The 27,459-nt window shown below is 47.3% G+C and overlaps 1 protein-coding gene across 1 annotated transcript in view; it reads left to right on the top strand.

Moving 5' to 3' along the window:
* Positions 1–27,459, top strand: part of APCDD1L (APC down-regulated 1 like) — a 48,830-nt gene that overhangs the window by 13,344 nt on the left and 8,027 nt on the right. The window contains exon 2 of the mRNA XM_073883991.1: positions 26,412–26,550. Within this exon, the coding sequence (XP_073740092.1) occupies positions 26,412–26,550 (139 nt within the window). The remainder of the gene's footprint in view (positions 1–26,411; positions 26,551–27,459) is intronic.

The following is a 27,459-nucleotide window of genomic DNA, read 5'->3' on the forward strand; positions in this document are numbered from 1 at the left end:
CTCGGAACAAATTTCATTATTGAACAAGACACTTTTGAAGCTAGTTTACATTGTCTTTGCTTGGCTGACCTTGTACGCTATTGAATTGGAAAATGTAGTTTGTATTGTAAGGCCTCTTAATAATGTATTTTTTTTTTGAAACAACGGACTTTTCCATTGCAAATGAGACAAAGAACACCATATTTAGCACAAAGAATGCCTCAGTCTGTTTTGAAACATAATTTTCATTAGCCAGGTTTTTCACCATAACAAGGATTTAAATTTATTTTAAAAACAGCCTGCCCCCTCCCTCAACCCAACAACACATATTTATGTATAATTCCTCCATTTAAAAAGGTCTGGAAAGATACACAGACTAATAAGAATGGTTGTTGCCAGGAAGGAGGAAGAACGTTGAGTGTACTAACAGGAGATTTTGCTTCCCTACGTTGGATTATTTTTTAATAATGAGAATGTATCAATAGAGGCCGGATAGGGTCCTGCCTCCCACCAGCAGTGTGAGCTTGGGTAAGTGATACGGATTGAACCGTGTTCTCCCCCAAATTCATACCTTGAATTGCTAACCCCGGTACCTCAGAAGGCAACCTTATTTGCAATGGGGTCTTTACAGAGCTGATGCAGTGAGACTGAGGTCATGGGGTGGGTCCTATTCCACCATGGCTGGTGTTCTGAGGAGGGGACACTTGGAAGGCACATGAAGACACAGGAAAAAAGTAGGCGAGAAGCCTGTGAAGGAACCAACCCTGCCCACACCCTGATCTGGGACTTCCAGCCTCCAGAACTGGGAGAAAATCCATTTCTGTGGTGGCAGCCCCCAGTGTGTGGTGCTTTGTCCCAGGCATCTAACGAAGTCACGAGGGGGTCCGGGTCCCTCCTCTGTGGAGTAGGGTGTCGAGGTGGACCCACGGAGCTGCAGACATGACCCTACACAGATGCAGGCCTCCTGCTTGTCTCCCCACCACCAAGTCCTCCAGCCTCCACCCAGGCTGCCCTACACCTGCCCTTCCACCTGCCCTCCAACCAGCACTGCCGGGCCAGTGTCCTGCACACAACAGGAGCGATTTGGGAAGGCTCGGTATCCCTGGATCTCACCCACACTGGCCACTTCCAGGGACCCGCGTGTTCTCTGCCTTCTCTCTTTCAATCCTCGGACAGACCCCTTAAATCCCTGGAACATCTTGTCAGGCCTCCTGTGCCCTCTGCAAGGGTTCCCCGGACCGACCCCGTCCCTGCCGCCTCTGTGGGGCTCCTTCTGAGCGTGCCCTGCCCTCCTCCCCCTCCCTGTTTCTGGAAGCCCCCAGCGCCAAGAGGTCCACCCAGCTCCCCATCGTCTGCTCTGACATCCCTGCTTCCTTGGGGTTTTGCTCCTACTCCCCAAATATGCTCCTCTGTCTCTTGCAGGCTCCTGCCCTTAAAGCAGTGTGGCCAGTGGGCACTGACTGCTGGCCACTTATGCAATTTTAAATGGTCTAGCAGCCCCCTGTTTAAAAGGTAAACAGAATGAGATGAAATTATATAATTATCTGTTTCAATTCATGATCAATTATATATTTAATTCGACATTTTCTTTAACCCAACAGAGCCCAAATATTGTTATTTCAACCTGTAATCAATTTCAGAATGATTGAGCTGGTTCACATTCTTTTTTCACAGTAAGTCTTCAAAATCTGGCACGTAGTTTTACACTTATGGCACATCCCATCTCAGACACAAGATTTCCATCAGAAATACTCCATCTGTATTTAGGTTTCACACAATTCACAGTTGAAAAGGACAGGCACCTACCCAAGGGGTCCCAACACGGATGTTCTCCAATCACCGAACTGAATTTTAGTTTTCAAATTTAAATTAAATTTAAAATTCCGTTCCTCAAAAAAAGGGGCATGAGGTAAGAACTAAGGAAATCTGAATAAAGTATAAACTTCAGTTAATGATGATGTATCAATATAATGCAAAATGTTAATAGTCAGGAAGCAGCAGGGCGGGGGAGTTGATATGTAAGGACTCTGTACTATCTTCCCAACTTTTCTGTAAATCTGGAACTCTGCTAAATTTAAAGTTTATTAATAATTCAAAGTCTCAGCTCCTCGGTCACACTGGCCAGATGCAGGTGCCCACACAAACTGGCCCACAGCGCCTCTGAGCGTCTCTGCCCTGGCTCCTCCCTGCTCACGCGGACACCCACATTGCCCAGACTGGCGTCGGACAGAGAAGGGCTCCGGCGCGTCCTTCCCAGTCCATTCCTCGGGCCCTCCCAGTGGACCTCACCGCAGTGGGCCTCCCTGGAGACCCAAAGAGCAGTCAGTCCCCGGGGCCAGACTCAGGCCCGTACCTGCCCCTTGGACCTCCACCCCTCAGGCACACTGGGGACCCCCAGACACCTCAGACTCAACTCCCCAAACCCCAATCACCGATCCCCCCGAAACCTGCTCTGCCTCCAGCGCTCTCGGCTCAAAGGGTCCCCTGAGCCGTCCCCCACCCAGCCCAGCCGGTGGCCCAGGGCCATCCTTGGAGCTGGCCCTGCAGCCCCTGCTCAGGCCCTCTCCTGCAGCGTCGCTCTGCAGGGGGACCTCATGACCAGGTCTGCGAGCTCAGGCATTATAATATGTACATGCAAATTCAAATAGTGACTTCTTTGTTTCACAGAGTTTGGGTAGCCTACTTTTTGTTTCATTTCACAGTAGATCAGAGTCTTATTACTGATACCCCCTTTCTTCCATGCACAGCCCAGGCCTCCCTTGCCAGAAAGCCCCCAGGGGTCTCCTGCCCCTGCACCCTCCACCCCGGAGGCTGAGGCTTCCTGGGCTGCCTCAGCTCCCAGCGCCCTCCAAGGGCTTCTGATGCCTCTGGATAAAGTCCAAACTGCCCCCATGTGTGAGCCTCAGGGCCTGATCCTCCTGGCCACGGCTGGCCTCTCCGCCCACTCTCCCCCTTCAGGCAGGGCTGCGGCCACAGCAGCTCCTTCTCTTCCTTGTCCATGCTGGCTCAGCCCCTCCTCAGGGTCTTTGCACATGCTGTTCCCCTGGTCACGCTGGGCCCCACGTGGGCAGACCCGCCTTACTCCCCATGCATCACACCCCAAAGGCACTTCCCGGGGCCCCAACCTTGGGGAGCCCTCCTGGCCCGTCTTCCTCAAAGGAACCGCTCTTATCTGCATGTCCGCACCAGTATTTGTCGTTATGTTTGATCCACGAGATTATTTGAAAAACATCTGTCCCCATGTACACCTGTGGGCCGGACGGGCTCTCACGCGGGCCCCAGCAGGGCACCTGCACGTGGGCCCCGCTGCTCCACCGAATGGAGAACACAGCCCAGACCCCCCCCCATGACACCCCCTTCCTCTCGCCCACCACCCAGCCACGATTTATCTGGGGTCTGGCTTCCAGGCAGGGCTGGGAGCCCCTCTGGTGCCGCTACGTGTTTTATCCCCCTTCGTGGCGGCCCTCCCACGCCTGACCCGGAGCTTGGCGCAGGTTATGGCTAAATAAAAGCAGTAATTGCATACACTAAAATTTCTTTTCAGGATTCAGAAAACCAACCTGAACTCATTAACCTTGGGGGAAGCGGGACTGAATAGAAATGCCCCTTGCCCTCATCTGCTCGTAAAAATAGTCATAAAGAGTGAGCAGCTCTCTGCCGCCGTCTGTCATGTGGTCCGCACTCCCGGCTCTAGGAATGAGTGATGTGGCTACATCAGCCCCAGGCTGAGGATGAGGGAACAGGGGTGGGGAGGGGGCCGGGTGCCCACAGTCACGCAAGCAGTGACCTTTGCGCTGGGGGTCCTGGCCCCCGCGGAGCCAGCTGAGCGCCAGGAGGCAGCGGCGGCCAGGACGTCACACCCTAGCCCAGAGTGTCACACCACAGCCTGCGCACAGGACCCCACACACGGGCTGAACCCTTCCCTACAGTTAGACACCATGGGAAGCCCCTCCCCTGTTACCCCTTTCCCCACAGCAAGCTTCTGAACCCATTGAACAGATGAGGAAATTGAGCCTTCCTGGGGCAAAGCATCAGCATCTCACGCAAAGCCACATAAGCTGGCCCAGCCTGGGCTCCAGCCACTGGGCCTGACGGCCATGGTCCTTGCCTTCAAGGAGCCTCAGGCACAGGGAGGATGAAGAGCCGTGTGTGCCAGGGGTTGGGAAGCAGGGAGGCTCCCGCCGGCTCCCCTCGGAGAAGCCAGCCTTCAGCAGGGAGTTAATATGCATTAACGGTTAGGTCACGCACTGAGACTCCAAGGCCCTGTGTTGTGCTAAGGCCTCAGTTCTTTCCCACCTTTATCTGCAAGAGGGCCGGCCTGGGGGGTGTGTGGCCTGGGCATGCCCACAGGGTCCCACGCTTAGAAGGGCCCCACGCTGGGTTTAATGCTCTGCTGTCACCATCCTGAAATTCCTTAGTTTCTGAACATGAACCTTGTGTTTTCAAATATGCACTGGGCCCCGCAAACCATGTAGCTGGTTCCAACAGCCAATGTTTGCTGTGAGACTCTGGGAGATATGGCACCAAGCTTGGCAGATGACAAGGTGAGTGAGCCAGAGGCATCCCAGCCCTCCCTGAGCTCGCAGTCAGCTGAAGAGGCCTGTGATCAGCAAGTGCCCTGACCTGCACTAACAGTGGTCAGTGCTGGGAAGGTAGTGACCGGTACTCCCATTGTTCCCTATTGGGGGAGGGGGAGCAGGGACGAACAGGCTCTAGGAGGCACCAGAAAGCCCAACTTGAGATAGGGTCATGGGTAGGTTCTCACCAAAAAGGTGACACTTGAGCTGAGAGGATGAGAATGAGCCAGAAGATCCAAAAAGAGCATCCCTGGGACAATGCAAAGTGGAAAGGCCCTGGGGTGAGTACAAGTTGGGAGCGTCGGTCATTTCAGGCCGCTATAGCAAACACCATAGACAGAGAGGCTTAAACATGTAGTTCTCACAGTTTGGGAGCCTACAAGGCCCAAGATCGAGGTGCCAGCAAATTCTCAGTCTGGTCAGGGCCCACTTCCTGGTTTACCCTCTTGCTGTGTCCTTACATGGGTGTCTTGCTATTCTTGCAAGGGCACTAATCCCATCTGGCATGGACACTAATCTCCACCCCCACGACCACATCTAACCTTCATATCTCCCCACGGCCCCACCTCCACATGCCATCACGTGGAGCGGGGAGCAGGGCTGCAACATACGAATTTGGGGGAGGGCACAAACATTCAGCGCATCACACCGGGTGTGATATAAAAAATTCACAGGAGGTCAGTGTGCACGGTGTGCAGAGCATCAGGAGCAAACGATGGGAGGAATCCCAGGGCAAAGACTGGATTCTGTAGGACTTACAAATGGGAAGAGTTTTAAATAGGAGAGCAACTTGATCATATGTCCATTTTTATTACACAATACTCAATAACAGCAAAACTCTGTGTCCTCTGAAATATAATATACAATGCGGCCCTGTGAACCCACCTCTCACACGACCGACCAGAACCTGGCCAGTGACTTTATCTACCTGTCAACTTCCCTTCCCTTCCTTGTGTTTGTCCCTTCCCTGCCTCTTCAGGGCAGGTGTGCCCTGAATATATGTTTTAGCTACGCTTGTTCTTGAGCTATCTCAGAGCTATTGCAACCTGCGTGTGTTTGTTCTTCTGGGCACACTTTTGTCACTCCATATTACGTGTCTAGAATGTTTCTAGGAGGTGGGTGTTGTTGGGTGTGGCCACAGTGTATCCATTTTTCGCTGCTTCTAATATTGCAGTGTATAAGGCTGCTACAAGTTATTCCTTGGCTCTTGGGTCTACAGACATTCTATTTGTTTCCAGTCTTGGGCTATTACAAGCAAGTTTGTTACACACACTCCTGTAACTCGCCACTGGGTGGGTAATACGTGTGCGTAACACATGTGCAAGAGTTATACAATTGGAGTGGTGATTTATTGATGGGTTAGGAAGTCACATTAGTGGGGCCCCACCAGTGCGTTTTCTTCAGTGGAAGAGAAGAGAATGCTACTGAGTAGGTGGCTCAGAGTGAGAGCCGGTATTGTTTCCTAAAACTTCTATTTCCATTATACGTGTGTACACGTGTGTACGTGCACGTGTGTGCCTTCGAGTGCGCATTCGAGTGCAGCCTAGTGGGTGCTGATGTTAAACATAGTTCTAACTGCGAGTCACAGAAACTGTTTGTAAGCCACGGATCTCACGTTGTAAGCTTTTATAAAGTTGATTTACAAGTGTTGCTTTACAAAGTAATTATCCCAATTTACACTCCCCCTGGCAGGGTTCCCACCAATCTCCAGCAACACTTGCTATTTTGGGAATTTATAATTTTTGCTAATCTAATGAGTATAAAATGCTGCTTCGTTGGGTCTTAATTTGCATGGCCCTGACTATTAATGGGTCTGAGTGTCTCCACACAGCTTTATTTACTATTCCATTTCCTCTTCTGTGAAATACTGGTTTGTGCCTTATGCCTATTTTTCTATTGTATTGTTTGCCTGTTCCTTAAGATTTGTAGGACTTCTTTACATATTCCGTACATTAATTCTTTGCTGGTTATTGTTTTGCAAACATCTTCTCCTAGTTTGTGGCTTTCCTTCTCATTCTCTTTATGGTGTCTTTTGAGTAACAGAAGTTCCTAATTTTAATGTAATCATATTTATCAGCTTGTCTTTCAGCATTAACACTCTTCGCATTTTGCTTAAGAAATCCTTTGCTACCTTGAGGTCCTAAACATATTCTTTTACATTTTCTTTATCCACTGGAAATTGACGTGGGGGTATGGTGTGAGGAAGGGCTCCGATTTCTTTTCATTTTCTGCGTGGAGAACCAATCGTCCTGGCCCTGTTTGTTGAATAGACATCTCTTCCCCACTGAACAGGAGTCCCATTGTATATCAAGCTCATAAATTTCATGAGTCAGTATCTGAGCTCTTTATTCTATTGGTCAGTTTATCTCTTCACAGAATATACAATGTTATAATTACCCAAGTTTTCAATAAATCTTGATCTCTGATACAGCATGCCCCCATATCCTATTTTTCTTCAATTTCTGCCAACTTTGCTCTTTCATGTAAAATTTTATAACCACCTTGTCAAGATCCTTTAAAAAATGGGATTTTTTACTTAAATCCATTGTGTCTGTGGATCGGAAGGGAACAGACATCTCTCGATATTTCCTATCCATTAATATGTCACTTCATTTTTTATATCTTTGTTGTCTCACAATACATTTTTATAATTTTCTCCAAATACGTCTTGCTTACTTTTATGAGATTTATTCCTAGGTACCTTAAACTTTTTACTACTATTGTAAATGGTGTCTTTTCCCTCCAACTATTTGTTGCTGTTACAGAATGTAATTGATTTTTTTACATTGATTTATTTTATCCAGTCATCTTGCTAAACACTCATATTGTTTCCAACCATTTTTCTGTAGATGTTGAGTTCTGTACAAAGATAATTATATCATCTACAAATAGTGATCATTTTATTTCTTTTCTAACCCTTATGCCTTTTTCCCCCCTTACTCCAAGGACCTTCAGTAAATGTTGAAACTAACTGGTGGCATCTTTTCTTATTCCAGATCTCAAAAGTTCAGTATTTCACCATTAAGAAATGTCACTTAATGTATAAATTTAAGTAATGCCCTTAATCAGCATAAGGATATTTCAAAACTATTTCTCTTTTGACAAGTTTTTAAAATTGTGAATGGGTGTGGAATTATCAAATGCTTTTTCTGCATCTATGAATAGTAGATCATATGGTTTTCCTCTTTTAATCTGTGAATGTGGTGAATGGCACTAACAGATTTTTCTAGTATTAAATGTGTTTGCATTATTGGGATAGGCCCAACATGGACATAATGCATGATCTTTTTACATACTACTGCATTCCATTTGCTAATATTTTATTTGGGACTTTTGCAACCATGTCCAAAAATAAGACTGTCTCGTAACTTTACTTTCTCACCCCATCCTTAATTTTCCTTCCTCACTCATACTGTCTTCCAAAGGCTTCAGGGTCTCTCTCTTGTGAGGGTCCTTTCCAAAACCTGGAAAGGGGCAGGAACCCTAGCCACGTGTTCACAGGGACATCAGGGTTTGCAGACATTGAAAATGGAAACTATTTTAACATTAGCCAATTAGGAGACAGACTCTTCCTGCTCCTTGCTGGCTCTGCCCACCCTGACTTCCTTCCATCCCTTCCTCTTGCTGTAAAGTGTTGGAGTGACCATAGGCATTTTGGGGATTCAGCTTAAGGAGAAGTTGAGTTGGGAATCCTTTTACTTAGTGGGATATGATCACGGGCTTTGCAGCAACTTCCCTGTGTAGCTAATTCTTGCTATCTGAGCCCATGTGGGATTGGCTTCAGGAATACTCTTTCCTCCGGGTAGGTAGTGGCAGCTACTGTCACAAAGGAATGTGCATTTGGGTCTGTCCTCTGGCACCAGTCACCAAAACTATGCAGGTGGTGGAGAGACAAGCTGTGAAACATAGAAATCCAGAGCTAGTGTATGGAAACTTACTTCGCATCACATAGCTCATCTGTGAGAGAAATTTGGTAGAGATTTCCCAAACTTTGATAACACCCCGTGAAATGTATGACCTATAACAGTGAGTTCATGAGACTAAAAAAAAGTTTCTAAACTATTAGTAACCAAAAATAGTTTCAACCAACAAAGGCAGAAGAATGACCTTTCTACTCTTGCCATAGAAAATGAAAGTACAAAATCTTTGTCATATGAAGAGGTGACCGAAGACGATATGATCTCCAAAATGTTGGAAGAAACTGCAGTTTGATTGATAAAGACAGTGTGCTGTCTTCCTGGCTGTTGTAATGTTTGTGGTCTCTTTCAACTTTATAAAATTTGTAATTTCTTGTGATATTTTTCTCCTTCTAAGTCAATATCTACTTTTTTATTTGTCGTTTGTATACATTTGCACTTTATTTTTTTTCTGACGAGGGTTTTCCAAATTGAATAAACTTCGGGCTCTGCCCTCGGTAGAGAGGCCTCACGTGGGAGGTGGGGCATGCTCCTTCTTTTTCTACTTTTTGCAAGAGTTTATGTAAAATTGGAAGGAACTCTTTCTTTAAAGTTTAGAAGAACTCATGTAAAAACACTCTGGCCTGGGTTTTTCATTCATTTGCTTGTTTTTTGTTTTGTTTAGTGTTCTGTTTTGTTTTCTGTTTATTTGGGGGAGGGGACGATTTCAAATCACTGCTCAGTTTCTCAGTTATGAGGCTATTCACACAGCAGCTACATATGCTGAATCATAAGCTTCTTTTCACAAAAATATCTCTGTTGGATCTGTAGTTATGCCCCCTTTCATTTCCGATTTTATTTCTCTTCTCTCTCCCACCCACCCACTGTTCTGTTCTTTTTTCTTTTTTTGGTAACTCTTACCAGAGATTTATCTAATTTATTAAGGATTTCAGAGAACCAACTTGAGCCTCATTTATTCTGTTTTTTATTAATGTCTGCTTTTTTTTTTTTTTTTGCTTATTTTCTCTTTTACCTTATTTGGGCTTACTCTATTTTTCTTGCTCTAACTTTTTAAGTTGGATAAGTATCTTTAATTTTCAGGCCTTCCTCTTTTAAATATAAGCTTATAAGCCTATAAGCTTAGCTCAAAGTCTTGCTTTCTCTGCATTCCACAAGTTTTTATATGTAACGTTTTCAACTTTTGCTTAGCTGTAAGTTCTGTATTTTTTTTTAACTTTTATTTTGATTTATTCATTGATAACTGGGTGTTTTAGAAGTGTTTTTAGCGGCGCCTGGGTGGCACAGTTGGCTAAGCATCTGACTCTTGGTTTTGGTTCAGATCACAATCTCAGGGTCATGAGATTGAGCCCTGCATTGGACTCTGCGCTCAGTGTGGAGTCTGCTTAAGACTCTCTCTGCCCCTCCTCACTGTGCTCTCTTTCTCTCTCTAAAATAAATAAATAAATAAATCTTACAAAAAAAAAAAAAGTGTTTTTAACTTCCAGACACACAGAATTTTTTTAATGTTTTTATTTCTCATTTTTAATTTAGTTGCATTGTGATCAGTAATGTGGCCTAATACCAATTGTTTGAATTTGTTGAGACTTATTCTTTGACATAGTACAGAGACAGTTTTTATAAATGTTGCACATGTGCTTGGAAAGAACACACATCCTTTAATTGTTGCGCACAGTTTTATACATACAGACACATACAATACACATGCATATGCACACATGCACGTGCATGTGTGTACACACACACATAAAAAGAATTAGATTTGTTCATTGTGTTTTTAAATCTTCTGCATGTTACTAATTTTTGTCTGCTTGACCTATAAATAATTGAGAACATTGTGCTATATAATCTTCCATAAGGATGATGGATTTGTCAATAGTTCTCTATGTCTGTAGCAATTTCTGCTTTGTATGTTTTGATGCTACTTTATGATCATAACTTCCTGGCAAATTGGACCATTTATGGAGTGACTTCTATCCTCAATAATGTTTTTTACAGTATATCCTGTGTTTTTTTTTTTTTAAAGATTTTATTTATTTATTTGACAGAGAGACACAGCGAGAGAGGGAACACAAGCAGGGGGAGTGGGAGAGGGAGAAGCAGGCTTCCTGCTGAGCAGGGAGCCCAATGCGGGGCTTGATCCCAGGACCCTGGGATCATGACCTGCGCCAAAGGCAGAGGCTTAACAACTGAGCCACCCAGGTGCCCCTAGTATATCCTGTTTTATCTGACATCAGTTTCCTTTTATTTAGTATTAGTAAGTAAGTGGCTTTCACTCACTTTACTTTCAACCTTTTCGTGTCCTTATGCTTCAAGATGTAAATAACGTATAGCAGGGGTTCTGAAAATCCAATTTGATCATGTCTGCTAACTGGCAAGTAAATCAGATTTGTTTCTATTGTCTTCTTATTTTCTACAAATTCTATTGTCTTGTTATTTTCTACAAATGATGCTTTTATGCTTTTTTCTTTTTATATATGCTTTTTATATATGACATATATATTATATATGTCATAAATCATATTATAAATATATGATATATATATATATTTAAAAGATGAGTTGGGTTGTGTTTGTTCCTATTACTTTTTTCTTTCTTCTGGTTTAGAAGTTATACAGTATTTCTATTACTTCAGTGGCTACGTCTGAAATTATAACACCCTAACACTTACTATCTTCATTGTTTTCCCGATAATGCAAAGAATTTAGAACACTAACCTAAATATTCCTCTCCAAAATCACATACTGCTGTTTTCCAGTATTTTAGTCATGTCTGGGTTGTTTTGTTTTGTTTTGTTTTTTTGACCCCCACAAAATTAGAGATTATTAGTTTATTTGTTTTGTGTGTGTGTGTGGATTTACAATATTTTCAAATTCTTTACTCATTAAGTCTTTCTAAAAACCAGACCTTCCTTCTCCAGTTTCCCTTGTATAAAAGGTCATTAGAATAGCAGTCCTCTTGGTACCACACTCAGTATTGTTTAACTGAAGATGCCTTTGTTTTATCCTTGTTCTTGAAAGGTTATTTGGCTGGGTGCACAAAGCTAGGCTGATGGTTCTCTTCCCCTCTTTTTACCATTAGTGTTCTAGAGGTTCAAGGGTTAGTTTATTTTTATTAATCTTGCTTGGTACTCACTGTTCTTCCTGGCACCCATGGTTTGGTGTCTTTTATCACTTCTGGAAATTTTTCAGACATTGTCTCCCCACCTGCGGCTTCTCTGCTACCTTGCCTTTTCTCTCCTTCTAGGAGACATTAGACTTCCTCCAAACAGCTGCTATGTCTCTCGACCTCCTTTCCTAAGTTTTCAGCCCCCTCTCTTTCTTTCCTGAATTTGGGGTAATTTCTATACATCTATTTTCCAGTTCACTAATACCCTTTTCAACTGTGTCTAACCTGCTCTGTGATCCAGCCACTAAGGTTTTGTATCAACAGTTATATTTTTTATTTCTTAAGGTTCTATTTGGTTCTTTTTCCAAATCTGCTTGGTCATTTTTTTATAGGCTCATGTTTGTGGCTCATTTTTTTTATTCTAAATTTTAGTTTATTAAACATCTCATACATTTCTTTTTTTTTTCCCCTGTGATAGTAATTCCAATATCTGATGCTCTTGGGATGTAAGTTTTTTCTTTCTGCTAACTCTTAGTCCATAGCGAGTTGTTTACTTGTGTATTTGGTGATCTTTACTTGGGAACTAATGTCTGTTTGGTCTTAGTCCATGGAAACCCTTGGAAAAAGTCGTCATGCTCTTCTCAAGAGAACATTCATATTTGTTTCTCCCAGGAGTCAAGAGGCAGCAGCAACTTGGGATCACCCTAACCTCTGATTTGTCCCCTTGTTCTCACCACAGCAATGCTGACTTTGACATCTGCCCTCAGGACGGGCTCCATTGGTCCCACTTCAGCTCGGTCTGGGGGCCAGGGAACTCAGGGGCTTTCCTACTATCTAAAAAATCATACTTTACCTCAAATCTTCTTGTGCACAGTGAGGGTGTCCTCAGAAGAGTCAGAGAACCACACTGCAGAACCAGGATGTTTATCCACATTTTTTTTTAAAGATCACACTTGCTGCTCCATGGAGAATGGATTACAGGGGGCAGAGGGGGGATGCTGGGAAAACGGTGAGGGGTAACTGTCAGGTTTTCAGGTGAGAAAGGATAGTGGCTTGACCCAGAGTGGTGGCAGTGAGAACAAACAGAGGGTGGGAATCAAAGTTAGTGGAGTATCTGCTTATTAACTTGTGTCCCTTGTTTATTTACAGGCACAGAAATGTGTGATTAGCCACAAGTGTTCATTAACTTGTAATTGCTCTTCCACTGTTCATATGCAAGATAGCAGAAAGTGAAAATTTTGATCATATCCAGTGTGGTCAAATTCTCTCTATACCATTGATGGAGAGTAAATTGAAATCGCATTTTTGGAGGACAGTTTGGTCCAATCTAGCAGAATAGTAAATGTGCAATTTCTTTGTTAGGAATTTCTCCAAAGGACACATGCAAAATGTGCACCAAAATACATTAAAACATTAAAAGGATGTCCAACATACTGTCGTATGTAATAATAGCAACAGACAGACAAACTGACCAAAAAAAACAGACCACAATCTAAATGACCATCTGCAGAGGACTGGCTAGTTAACTCAAGATTCATCTATAAAATGGAATACTCTCTTACCTTTCCACAAAGGGATACGTCTACAGTGGAAAGATATCCCTGATAATTTAAGTGTAAAAAGCAAAATGCAGAACGATGTGTATAGAAAGATTGCATTCATAAAAAAATTTTAATAGCCAAATAAAAAACATATACATTTATATGCAGAGATCGGCATGAAACCATTTTCTGGGAGAATGCACAAGAAACTTAAAATGATTCACTTTGGAGAAAGCAACCGGGGCTTCAGGGTAGAAAGCAACTTTCGCTTTTCATTTCATACCTTTTTATACATTTTGAAAATTCCACTGCAAGCCACGTATTGCTTTTGTTTGAAGAGTTTAGCCCATTTTTATTGGACTCTTCTTGATGAGGGAACCTGCTTCCTCTGGTTATTACATCTCCGGCTTGTGGCACTTCATTATCTCCTCCAGTTCCTCCCTTGAAAACTGTGAATATGCCTTAGTCCCTCCAGTCCTAAAAAGCCAACCTTCCTCAAAGATTTCTAAAATCTATTATGAAGTTAAAAACATAGGTTTCAAATAATATGCATAAAATGGTCCCATTTTTGTAAACAATAATGGAATAAATGCATGTATCTGTGTATAAAAGAAAAAAAGTCTAGAAAGATTTATCCATTCATTCAGCAGAAACGTATTGTGTGCCTGCCATGGGCCAGGCATTGTTATAGAGACAGAAGTTCAAAAGGCACCAGAGTCCCTGCGCTCTGCCTCTCCCTGCATCCCAGCCTCTAGAATCTAAAGGGTAATGTGTACCAGCAGGTTAATGGCAATGCACTGTGGGTGAGGTGATTGTGAATGGGCTTTTATATCACCTTCATGCTTTTCTGTATCTTCTGATTCATTTTTTTCTTGCCCTGTGTATGGCATAAAAGATCTTATATAAAAATAATAATTAAGTCATAAAACACAATCTCTCTATCCCTCTGGTTTTGTCTCTCTCTCTTCCAAACGCCTACACTCATCCGTGCGATATTTGAGATACACTGATACTAAAAAATGTTGCGTTATATATCTGGAAATCAAATTTAAGTGTGCATCTTGTGTTTTATCTGCAACCCCACTTTTGAACAACCTGCTCCCAGCACTTCTGCTTCCCTCTGAGTGGCCCTCCTTGGGCCCCACCTGGCCCTTCCCTTGGGATGCTGCCCCTGGCCGACTTGCACTCTCGCCCCCATGTGTGCCCCGTGGACAGGTGGGTGTCCCCAGTGAGCCCTCCATGAGGGCTGCCTCCTCCTGGATGCCCCATCAGCTCCTCAAACAGCACAGCCCAGAAACAGAGCTCCCCAGTTCTCAGTCTCAGGAGTGGCCCCACCATCCCCTCTCGGCTCCAGGCTCAGAACCCACATACCCACAGCACCTCTCCTCCCTGCCCTCACCCCACATCTCAGCAGCGCCAGCCCCTCCACACCACCTGCCCAGCCTCGCCTCCGTGCCTGGGATTTGAGGTTGTCTCTCACGGGTTCGAGCCCTTCCTTCCCCACCTCACCCCCCCCCCCACCCCTCCACACACACACAGTAGATCATCCTTAACACGAGCCAGGAGGCCTTCGAGCCCTGGCCCCCGCCTGCCTGTCACCATACGCCACCACAGTAATTTGGCCACATCTGACCGCTACTGTCCTGTAATTGGGTCGCCGTTTCTCTCTAAAGCAAGTAACTCATTTTCACTTATTTTAAAAAAACAACCTAACCCTGTATGCGTTAGCCTCGTGCTAACAAAATCCCAGGCCCGATGTGCCAGTTATCGAACCGAATCAAAACGGACATGTCACTAATCAGATGTAAGCTGTCCATCGTGCTCCCCCCCCCGAATCCTGGCCAGTGTCCGCCAGGTAGGCACGGCGCCCTTGGAAAGCCCTGCCTTTCAGAACGCCCACCTGCTCTCAGCCTCCCGCGTGGCTCCCTCTGTTTGAGGAACACTCCAGACCCCCCCAAAGTGGCTCCCAGGGCCCCCCGCGTCGCTCCCGCAGCTGCCTGCCTCCCCCCTCGCCCTGTGCCCGCCCATCCCGGGGACTAATTGCGTCTTCCTCAGACTGCCTGCTACTTCACACCTCCCTGCTACCTTCACAGCCTCTGCCCGAGTGCCCATTAGGGCTCGCGTCCACCTGTCAAGCAGCTCCTCACCCTGCAAGGCTCTCAAGGCGCATGTAGGCGGTGAGGCCCCTCCTGGAGGCCCCTCCTTGTATCTCCCATCAGCAAAGGGGATCAGCATTGGGCAGAACATCTCCAAGGTTCTATTGATTGCCCTGGCTCGGAATATCAGACCCTGAGCCATCATAGAAGCATCTTTGCCACCAGGGGAGGGGGGAGGGGGGGCAGGTACACAGTAGGTGCTCAATAAACGGCGAGCAAGGACCAGGGGCTGTGTGGGGGTGGAAAGAAGCCAGAATGTACAGGTAATGGACCTGGTCTGGAGTTTGGGCCTTTCCACCCACCGACCTGGATGTGACACACTCTCAGACTCTTCTTTCCCTGTGCCTCTGTTTCCCCGTCTGTAAGATGGGGCAATGACGGTTCCCACCCCCAAAGGCTTGTTAGCACGACCAAGCGGAGAAGTAAATGTGGGCTTTGGCTTTACAGAAATGTGGGCTCATTCCCGGGACGGTCACAGGACACGGATGACAAATCGGAGGTAGCTGTCCCCTGCGCACTGACTGCGTCCCCGCCGTGAGCCGTGTGTGCCTCCCCGGCGTGAGACTGCCCTGGCCCGGGGGTCGCAGGGGAAGGCAAGAATTACAAGCCTGTTTATTTAACATTTAGGAACCAACGCATTTTCCTGGACCTCGTCTGCAACACTTAAGCCAATATTTGCGTCTTTGGGATTCTATTTGTATGGTAATTTAAAAATAGGGTTCGGCCTTACAGCAGGCCTTTCTCCTGAAACTGAAAGCACATTAATTTTCTAGACGGTAAAATAATGCCATAATTAAATATTACCATTTCTCTTAAAATAAAATCTGGTAACTCCTAACAAAATGGGTTTTTCGAAACATGATGTAGGTTTTCCCACAAAATTGCTCTCTGGGGAAATTCGTTATTTTCAATGTATGGAAGAGACCACGAACTTAATCTCAACGCAATGTAAGAAAAATTGATTTGTGAAATTACAATAATTTTCCTGCATTTAAAATCTCCGCGCTTCCTGTCGCCGCTGACCCAAAGGCCTCCCCTCCCCCATCTGTGTCTTTAAGGGAAAGGCTCAAGGAGCCAGGATGTTTTGTTTCATTGTTTATGAAGCTTCCTAGATGCTCTTTCTTGTGGTTCCCATTGGAGTCTTTGTTCCGCGCTGCAAACTTCTTTGAAAGGAGGCAAGGCTAGGTGACCCCATTACCCATGTCCTTCAGTCTCCAAATACGTTCTCTGTGGGAGGAGAAACGATGCCCCGTGGGAGAAAGCATGGGGCCCAGAGCTGGACTTCCATGGGCTCGCTCTTCACCAACGTCAGGGTGGACGAGGGAGCCTCGGTGGCCCCGGGCTGGAGGCCGACGCTGGAGGAGGTGGTGCCCGGTCTCACACGGGGCGCCCAACCGCCCCAACCAAAGCTCAAGAGGGCCCCCTTGTGGAGATTCCCATGAACAGCCCGGTAAGTGGTGTACTTCCCCCAACGCCCGGGTTGCTCCCCGTGACCCCCCACATCTCCGGGCAGTTCTCAGGCCCAAAGACACTCAACAGACCAACCTCCGTCGTTCTCTCTTCAAGACCTAACATTTCCGTGGGACAATACGTTCTTGGCCCCTCCAGGGAAGAGCTGGTGGAGAACCAGCTCCCAAGGCCCCATGAAGAGCTAAGCTCCTCAACGGTCGGCCCGAAGATCCCTTTTCCTTTGCTTTTTTCCAGTCTTCACCGCGATGACACACACGTCTTCTTTCTTACTGAATGTGTCAAAACCTTGTGATTATCTTACCAAATTCCTGTTCTGTAGAACAATGAAAGCTTCAATCTTCTACCAAGAGGGCGAACGAGGGAGACTTCTAAGACACACGTTCTATTGAGCAAATACTGACTTGGAACTATACCCTTATGGAAGGCACCAGGATGATCGGCCTGGGCACACCCAGAAGCCCTGGGGAAGCCCACGCTCCATCCTTCCGAGCCCCCCACGCCCCCCGCCCCCTCCTCAAAGCACGGGTCGGAACTGCTGATATCATTGGACAGCACTGACTGGATTTGGCATAAATTATGAACATCGAGGGGCCAACGTGCAGATCTGGGAACACAGGCGCTACAGTTGAGCTGATGAGGCCTTGTCTCCAAGACACCAGAACATCTGGGTGAAAAGGCAAAAACTTCCATCAATCACCCTAATGCCTTGGCTATTTGGAAACAGCTGGGCTTTGGCTGGGCTTTCCCAGTTTTCATCTGGGTGGAAGCCCCAGCCAGAACGAGGAGTAATTAGCATTATCATGGGGCCGAGGGAGGGTTTTTGATGTGAACCGTTTGTGTACTGGAACATTCCTAAACAAACAAACAAAAAACACTGGCTGATGAGCCAGGCCTGATGGGGCAGACTTATCTCCCAAACCACCCACCCCCCATTCCTCTCCCACCCCAGGAGCTGTACATTTCCTTTTCCCTCTGCAGGAAATGCTCAACACTGTGGGGGGGATGTCTGCATGACCAGCCGCTCCCCATTACAAAATGTTTTCAATTTTGGAAACACAAACATAAAGCAATCACCTCCTCCAGGTAACACCAAGTGAGGCCCACCTTTTCCACCCACCCTGTCCGTGGTCTGGCCTGACCTGGGACTTTTCGTGGAGAACTGGGTAAACAGGGACAAACCAAGCTCTGCCCTTCACTAGCCTTTCAACACACTGACATCTGACTCTGATGCCCTCTTCCTTCCTGCCAGCTGGGAATCTGCTTCTCCAGGCACCCAGTCCCTCCAGAATTCCTCGGGGCGACTTTCCACTCTCCGAGCTCAGCCAGCAAAGGAGGGCGTGCTTCAAAGTCCAGGATGCTGCAGGGAGTGGACAGTGGAGTGTACTTTTTCTAGCGCACAGCATCTCTGAGGTTTCCAAGAACGCAAAGCCCATCTCTCCCCTGTCCCCACAGCTCGGCCTTGAACACAAAGGCCTCGGATTAGATGGATGATGAGTTTCAATTATGGCCAAATGAGGGACATATGAGGGATCTGAAGACCAGCCATCCACACCAGAGGGGAAGTTTAGGCTCCTTAGGATTCAGAGTTTGTCTTCATATTTCTGCGATTTGCTGGTACTGCCATAGCATGACAATCTGTAACCTTCTCGGGGGAGTTTAAATGGAAACTCTGCGTGCCTTTTGTGCAATGACTTCATTGGAAAGCACATCTTTTGCTGTAGCAACACAGTGACGGCTGCCATTTCAACAGCCGGTTTCCGAAGCTTGTTGGCCAAGCAACCAGCGTGTACCATTGCACGCCAGCACATCTCAATTTGTAAAAGGCAGCCACCTCTAATCAAGAGAGGTTCTTTCTTGGGGTGGGGATTTTTATTTAAAATGTGCGTAAGCTTCCAAGTCCAAACATTCTAGGTGAATTACCTCAAGCTGAGGGTTTTGAAATAAACCAGAGGAGTTCAGACTTTTTTTTTTTTAAGCAAAAGAACACTTTTTTTTTCAAAGCAGATCTTTTTTTTTTTTAAAGAATTTATTTATTTATTAGAGAAAGAGAGAGAATGAGAGATAGAGAGCACGAGAGGGAAGAGGGTCAGAGGGAGAAGCAGACTCCCCGCCGAGCAGGGAGCCCGATGCGGGACTCGATCCCGGGACTCCAGGATCATGACCTGAGCCGAAGGCAGTCGCCCAACCAACTGAGCCACCCAGGCGCCCTCAAAGCAGATCTTAATCAGCATCCCACTATATAAACCAGGGGGCTATTTGGGCTAAAGCTGGGTGTGGGGGCTAGAGCTCCACTCACTGGGTCTCCCCTTTTCTCCCCCCAAAGCTGCCAGTGGTCTTCAGAAACCAGCTTGAAAACCTCCAATACAATAAAATGTGACACATGCACTCCATGCTTGAGCCAGAGTTAAGCTGTCTAGTATGGTGGCCACCAGCCACATGTGACTCCTGAGCCCCTGAAACGCAGCCAGTCTAAATTGAGTTGTGTTAAGACTATAAATACACACCTGATTTCCAAGCCTTTTATGAAAAAAAAGGCATATAAATAGTTTTCATATTTACTACATGTTAAAACATAATATTTGGGGCTGAATAAAATATCATTAAAATTAATTTCACCTGTTACTTTCTAGCTGTTTTAATGTGGCTACTAGAAAATGTAAAATCACATGCATGGCTCACATTTGTGACTCCCATTCTATTTCTATTGAACAGTGCCATGAGCTAGGTGGAGCCTTCCCTGGGGTGTGCAACCACATCAGGGTCCTCGTTTGGCTGGGATGGGTTGCTACACAAAGGCTTTCAAGCAAAGCACCTGGCATCAGGTTCTGTTGCTGGATCCAGCCTGTCCTCGAAGCTCTCAGCAGGATTTGATGCTCACACTTAAATCTCCACCTACTCTTTCCTCTCTATTTGCATGGATCATCCAAGATCCCCAGCCTGCTGGGAACTCCCTTACCTACTATCCTTTCACCCTTAGCCAGATTGTTAGTGATCCCAAGAACTATAAGCCTTCTCTTTCTCTGTTTCAATTCAAACCTAACTCGAATAGCCACACATGTAATGGAGATCACCAGCTGATTTTTAGGAGGGGAAACCCCGAAGGGTGGGAGAAGTGTCAACAAGGAGCTCATGTGCATCAGTCTTATGGTTCACAAGTCATTTATTCATTCATTCAACTAAAGGAGCAATTATAGCTAGCATTTATTGAGCACTTACTATGAACAGGCATTGTTCTAAGTGCTTTCGTGGCTTGACAACAAATATGAATTGAGCATCCATCAGGCATCTTGCTACATGCTGAAGAATCAGCAGTAAGCAAGAGAGATAAAGACCTGTCCTCATGAGCAGGCAGACTAGTGGGGAAGACAGTAAGAGACAGGAAGGAAGAAAGGAGAAAAGGAAAGGAAGGGAAAGAAGAAAGAAAGAAAGAGAGAGAGAGAGAGAGAAAGAGAAAGAAAAGAAAGAAAGAAATGGAGAGAGAGGAAAGGGATGGAAGGAAGGAAGGAAGGGGAGAGAGACAGAAAAAGAAAGAAGAAAGAAAGAAAAAGGAAGGAAGGGAGGGGAGGGAGGGAGGAAGGAAAAGCTGAGGAACCTAGAGGGATACCCCAGTAGCAGTGAGCACACTTAGCACCCAGATCTTGGTTTCTAAACACCATCCTCCAGAAAAAAGGAACCAGGACTCCTTGAAGAAATGGTTGATTCCAGGGCAAGGGCAGGGAAAGTACAAAATGAGCCTGGAAGATCTTCCAGCACCAGAAAATGAGGATGTGCTCACAAAAATGACAAGGTCATGTAGAAAGATACACAAGAGCTAAGTTGAAGGATCTCCTCAGGACCGAATCAGGGACAATTCAGCAACAAAATGAGTAGATGATAGCAATGGATTGTAACCTATAAAATAAATATATCTGGGTTCATACTAATGCAAATAACAATTAAATAAAGAGATAAATGGGAGAGGAGACCATGCTTCCTTACAGCACAATTCCAATCAGTAAATTCAGAAGGGATGATGGAACTAGGGAATGCCCATTTGGAAAACACTGCAGTAATAACTGTTGTAGACAAGAATCATCAATGGTCATCAATAGATGCCAAAATTAGTGGGGGGAAGTATAATGAAAAACAAGCCATTTACATGATCTAAGTCTATCCCCATAAGATAATTATTAATTACAAAGAGAAAAGTAGTAATTTAAAAGTGGAGAAACCTGGCAGTCACCTCCTGAAGCAAGTAATCAAAGTGAACATCACCAGTATTGGGACAAAGGGACACCATGTACTGAGAGTCACACAATATCACCTCTATGGCATTCTTACCAGAACTGCATAAGCTGAATTAAATCGTGAAGAAACCTCAGACAAGCCCAAATTGAGGAACACACTACAAAACACCAGCCAGTACTCTTCAAAAGGTGTCAAGGTTGTGAAAGACAAAGACCGAGGAAGTTCTCAGTTAAAGGAGACGAGAGATGAGAAAAATAAATGTGATGTGTGATCCTGAATTGGATCCTACACCGAAAAAGGGACACTGATGGGGCAGTCGGTGAAACCTGTCTAGGGTTTGTAGATTAGTTAGTAACACTGTATCGATGTCAATGTCCTGGTTTTGATCAAGTACCGTGTCTGTGGGTGATAGTAGCATTTGGGGAACTAGATGAAGGGTATGCTAGAACTTTCTATCGCTTTTGCAACATTTTTGTAAGTCTGAAATTATTTCAAATGGAAAAGCCAAAAAATAAAAGTAAATAAAAGAAAGCAAGTAATTAATTGTCCACTGCAATGAGTGCCACACAGAACAAAAAGGGAGCAGAAAATAGCAGAAGGGGGTGTTGGGCATCAACCTGCCGGGAGCTGCCATTCATCCTCAGACCTCAGTGCAGAGGGAGAACCCAGCACAAAGCAGAGGGAAGAGTGCTCTGGCTAAGGAACAGCGTGTGCAACAGCCTCGAGGCAGGAAAGTTTCCTCCTTGTTCTTCCCTAGGAACACCCCATAGAGAAATATGGTGGGATGTGGCGGCTGACGACGCTGGAAAGACAGAAAAGAAGTCCACGTGTAGATGGAGGCAGAAACCCGAGCGATGCATCTACAAGCCAAAGAATGGTTGGAGCCACCAGAAGCCAGAAGACACCGGAAGGATCCTCCCCTGGGGCCTCAGGAGAGCACGGCCCTGCCCACACCTTGATTGCAGACTTCTGGGCTGCCGGCTCAGATAGAATGAAGTTGTGTTGTTTAGGTCACCCCATCTGTGGTCTTTTGAAACAGCTGCTCTAGGACACACAGCCACTGTCCTTCTGCATTGTTGAGGTGCAGTGATGGGTTAACCTCATGCCTGCCCCCCTTCGTTCTGTGCACCTCCCTCGGGCTATCCATGAGTCACTTATGCATTTACTTATTAAAGGTTATTCACTTAAAGCATTCCTTAATATTTTCAAATCAAGCACAGACCAACCCCCCCTTTTAAAATGTAGTCTTGACCTGAGCAATGCAGACCACACAGCACCAGTTTGCTACATTAACCGTGGCTGCCTTTAACACCCTCTAAAATCAGTGCCTAACCCCCGGGATAAGTGCTCGCCGCTGCACCCAAATCACCTGGCACCCGTCCCGGGGCCGCAGTACAAGCCAGTTAGGGTAGGAAAGATGACTGCTTTTCTGTTGCTTTTTGCCTCCAAAAGAAAGATCTCCGAAGACCTGTTTCTCTGGCTACAGACCCCGTGTCTTTTCTCCACCTCCTCCCCTTTTCATTCGGGCCCACTCTTGTCGTGATCTTTGAAGAAAACGCGCATTGCGGAGCTGGGTGTGAACCTTTCTGAGGCTACATTTTCATCTCTAAAATGAGGATCACCATGTCCACTGCACAGAAGGGCTCTGAAGGCTCGATAAGAGGAGGACACCTATTTTTAATGCCATTTCTAGGAAATATCCAGAATAGGCAAATCCATGGAGACAGAAAGCAGATTAGTGGTTGCCAGGCTTTGAGAGGAGAGAATGGAGAGTGACCACTGATGCGTACAGGGCCTCCTTTTGGGGTGATAAGAATATTCTGGAACTAGACAGTGGTAATGGCTGCACAGCATGAGGAATGGCCTAAATGTTGCTGAATTTTACTTGTACGCTTTACAACGGTTAAAATGATGAGTTGTATGTTAGGTGCATTTCACCAAAATTTTATTTTTTAATTAGATAAGACGCGTCTGCCTGGGGTAAGTGACTCCACCTCTCTGAACCTGTTTCCTCATCTGCAGAATGGGGGCATGGACAGAACCTATGTGCTGGGTGGTTGTGCAGATCACCCCAGCTGGTCCACAGATATGATGGGCATGTGGAATGCACGGACAGGCTGCTCCCTCTGGGATTGCTGGAAGGACTCGCCACCAAAATGCAGACAATCTCAGCCAAGTGCCTGTGCTTGGTAGAGTAAAGCAAGCATCCTTCCCCCTTAAGATCCCAGGCAGGCTCCATACGGTGTGGGCCTGTGTAGGCTGTTTCTGGCATTCTGACTCACGGTAACATGTAAAGGTTGGAGCAGATCATATTTTAAACCCCAGAAGCTTGGTCTGAGCAACTGGGCACTCTGGATGTAATTCTGCAGGTAATTTGAACGATGCTATCTAATTTCAAATGTCCCTGCTCTTACGAGTGCAAAAGCAGCATAATTTTTAATTAGTGGGTAAACAGTAAATAATGGATGGCGGTAAGTGGACACCGCTGTTAATTAAAAATCCATGGTTGATAAAAATCAATTTGGCCCATGCATTGAACTCAGTCTAACAGGTCCCTGTGAAAAGTTGTGCAATTGGCCCACAGCACCATCTGCTTTCAGATGTTCCTTTAGCCAAGACTTTTCAGGGGCAGTGGGGGGGGGGCAGGAAGAGGGGAGAGAAAGAAAAAAATCAAAAAGCTACCTCAAAAGCTGCAACAGAACAACTTGCCCGGATTCATTTGTAATGGGTTGATTGAATTTTTGCAACCTTTACATTGAAGCTCTGCAAATGGCCAAGGGGCCATGGTAGGCTCTACTCTGGTATTTCCACAAAGAAGGTCTCCAGTTGTGTTTTGTGTCTGGTGTGTGTCTTGTTCTGAATACAGGGAGACTTCGTGTAGTCTCCTGACTTCCTTAAATCATCGAAAAACAAGACAAACTAAAACACACTCAGCAGGAACACGCGGTCTGAGGATTCACAACAAAATGGAACATCTAGGCACCATCTCTTCTCGGTGCCTTCAGAGCGTACAGGGGGAAAAGGCCTGTTTTCTTTTCAACAGAAAACATTTCCTCAAGAAACAGAGCTTTGTGGAAACAATGTCAATATAATGTTCAGGGCCCGTTTGCTATTTTGCTCTGAGACACAAGCTCAATTTTTAAGTAATGCTGACCCCTTTGGTCCTTTTCTTCTCTCTGCTTCTCCGAATCAACATTCTCCAAATCAGCACATCCAGGTAGGTTTCCTTGACTCTGGTAATGTTCACATTAACCCGCAGAACTGAGTCCAGGGGACCCCGCGTCTCCCAACGAGGGTGCTTGCTGGAGCACGAGAAGGTTCCAGATGCTGACTCGGAGGCACGCCCTGGCTCAGGACCCCTGACAGGGCCATGCTAGCCATTTGGCCCAATTTCAGCGCCCGCCCACGGGCCACAACGTACTGCTTCTGGTCCTCCAGAAATGAGATGCGCCCAAGTTACTACGGACCTACCCACAGGCTTCTTTTTCAGGACTCCCCTTGCTATGCACCCACCCTGAAGGGTGGCACTGAGAGCCCTCGGGCGGCCCGAGTGGCCACGTGTCCGTTTGGGGCCAGGTCAGCCCTAGCTGGCTGGGAGGTGGTTTTCACTTCTCCTATTTGGCTGGTTAAAAGCAGGTAGGACACACCAGGAATATAGCAAGGACCCAGGGCCGGCATTTTTACATGCTTGCTCATTCATTCGTTCATTCATTCATTCATCAAATTCATCCCCCCAAGTCTTGAAAACAGCACCTACCCCTTGCTGTGATGGAAGGCGGCCAACGGTGGAAACATCGGGCCAGTCTGACCACCTGGGCTTTGTCCTTTGTCACATCTGGGCAGCCTGTGCCTGCCTGCAAGCAAAGCCCAGCTCACCCAGCTTGTCTCTCTGCCCCTAAGAGGAAGCTAATGCTCACGCCTGTCTCCGAGAGTTGTCGCAAAGATCATCAGGCAGCCACTAAAACCCGTGGGACGCGGTTAACAGAAACCATGCCTGCCATCACTGCTGTGGCGGGCCTCAGCTGCGCTTTTTCTGCAGGTCTCTGGGGACCCCAAGAGTCTCCACATGAGACCCCAGGCCTCCAGGAAGTGAGAAATCTACTCTGTCTCATTTTTCTGAGATACTGCTGGGGCGCAGCTCGTTTGGGTGCCACACGCCCCATTAGACAGCTGCCAGGGGACAGTGTGGGGACCTCAGGCTTCCCCAGGCCTTCTCTGGTGTTGCCAGGAAGGTGTGGTGTGCGGTGGAGAAGGGGGCAGAGCGTACCTTTCATTTGCTTCTCCAGGCAGCCCACAAGCCTTCCTGGGCCCCCACCCACACCCCTCAGGGCCTGTGTCCCCAAGCCGGCCCCCAAACACTTGGCCCACAGGCTCGGTGGGAGGAAGTGCCTTTGGAAAGCCTACTGCAGGGGCCAGCCAGCGGGTCAAGGCCGGCCGCCCCTGAACACAGCCCGTTGCTGTAATATTTGGACCTTGCTCGCCGCCAAGCTTCCCACACATCCCGCCATCTGGGTTATGTCAAGCCCAAGCCTCTGAGTGGAAATGACAGTTTCTGGGGAAATCGCTGCTCTTTAGCAGCTGAAGACCCTGATGCTCTCGCCTTGGGACAGCAAGTAGAAGAGATTGAGCACAGTCCCAAGGCCAAGCCTGGCTTGTCTCCATAAGATGAGCATATGTGGGGGTCACTCAGGAGGGCCTGAGGCCCCTGCTGCTCACAGCCATCCTCCCCGAGCCTCCGATTCCTCCCCTGCCCCACCGTCAGCTGTGTGCATCAGTCTCGGTACCCACCACACATTTCCTGGGCACCACTATGTGCCAGGTGATGGCCTGGGGCCCGTGGTGTGCAGACGGACAGCATGCGGGCCTGGCACCAAGGAGGGAACATTACGTGAGTGGCTTCCAGAGGCAGGTAGCAGTTCTGGCCTGTTCCATGGGGCAGAAGTCAAGGAGGACCTGGGCTCTTTGGTGCATGGGGGGAGGGAGGGTGAAGTCCCACTGCCCCAGCACCTCATTCTGAGTCTAGAGGGCCCCTTGTCCTGGAGTGCAGAGTCCTTCAGCCACCACGTGGCCGTGCCTGGCCACGGCAGGTGAGTCTTCGGAAGGTCCGGCCCTCTGGGAGTCTGGCGTGGCCCAGTAATTCTCAGAGGCTTTCCAGCTCCGGAGCCTGGGGCCGTCTCCCTCCAGGAGGCTAGTATTCCATGGGGGTTGTGTCTGAGATCCAGGAGATGATGAGCCCAGATGCTGATCGAGGCACCCTGACTTGGGTGTGGCTAAGGCAGAGCTGGGCACCCCGGGGAGGGGCCAAGGTGGAGGTAGAGGCAGACCCTGGCTGGCTCTCTGACCCTGCTGTGGCCCAGGATGGGCTGGGAGGGCAGGCCCGGCAGGCAGAGTTTCTGGAGTGTGTCAGGATCACTCACGCATGTCTGTCTGCTTCGCAGCCCGCACTGCAGAGGCGACTGGGACAGCAAGGGGTAGCCGCGTCCACTGGGAACCCCGCTGCCAACAGCCGCTGCCCAACAGAGCGCCCATCGCTGCACTGCTGCCGCCACGCCTCGACGGGCCCTGGGTCTCCACCGGGTAAGACCCTCATCACAGGCCCCTGGGCGGGGAGACTTCACTCTCTCCGAGCGTCAGTATCCACACGGCACGATTCATCCAGTTGTCCAAGAGGCCCGCTACCTGCCCAACACGTGGCTTTGCCGGCCCCCCTCCGCAGCCTGGCAGGCAGGACGTGCCCCAGCTGCACGCGGCCATGGATGAAATCCGTGCAACATATTGAGCACCCAGGATACCATACTTACTGAGTGCCCACTAGGCATGGGGGAGCCCCTGTGAGGACAGAACCCAGACATGCGAACACAGAAGTAAGTGTTGCAAATTGAGATGGTGCTAAGCTCTGCCATGAAGGACACAGAACCAAGGATGTGACAGTCAGTGACCAGGGTGGGGGCTTCTCAGAGGTGGTAACATTCAGTTGAGTGCTGAAAGAAGAGTCAGCCAGGGGAAGAGCTCCTCTGGGGAGGCTGGTGCGAAGGTCGTGAGGCAGGACGTGGCAGGCCAAAGAGGACCCGGGTGTCTTGCTTGTCCGTCGAATTCTCTTCCTAACCAGACAGGCTTGCCTGACATTTCAGATGTCCTGTTTGCTGCTCTGGGGTGATGGGCTTTGTGCTCTAACCCTCATCCATGGGGCACAAAATCTACAAGAGCTGTCTGAGTCCTCCCTCCTGGGTGAGGGAGAAGGGAGGCAGTGGCCTTCTGCACACCTAGTACATCCTTTCCTCCCCCGCCATCCCCTTGGGGCCAGTCCTGTTCTGGGGTCAGGGACTGGCCTCTCCACGTCCTCCAGGCACCTCCTGGGGTCAGGGAGAAACTCGACTGCCAAACATCTGTTAGCACTCTGGGTGGAGGGAGGGGACATGAGCTCTGTAAAGCCACTTTGGATGTGTTCCCAGGCTCTGCCCCCACCCTGACTGCACAGTCCAGGTA

The sequence above is a fragment of the Callorhinus ursinus genome, unplaced genomic scaffold, assembly GCF_003265705.2.
Source record: "Callorhinus ursinus isolate GAN/ISIS: 27379988/994484 unplaced genomic scaffold, GSC_fseal_2.0 scaffold53, whole genome shotgun sequence".
NCBI classification, from domain to species: Eukaryota; Metazoa; Chordata; class Mammalia; order Carnivora; family Otariidae; genus Callorhinus; species Callorhinus ursinus.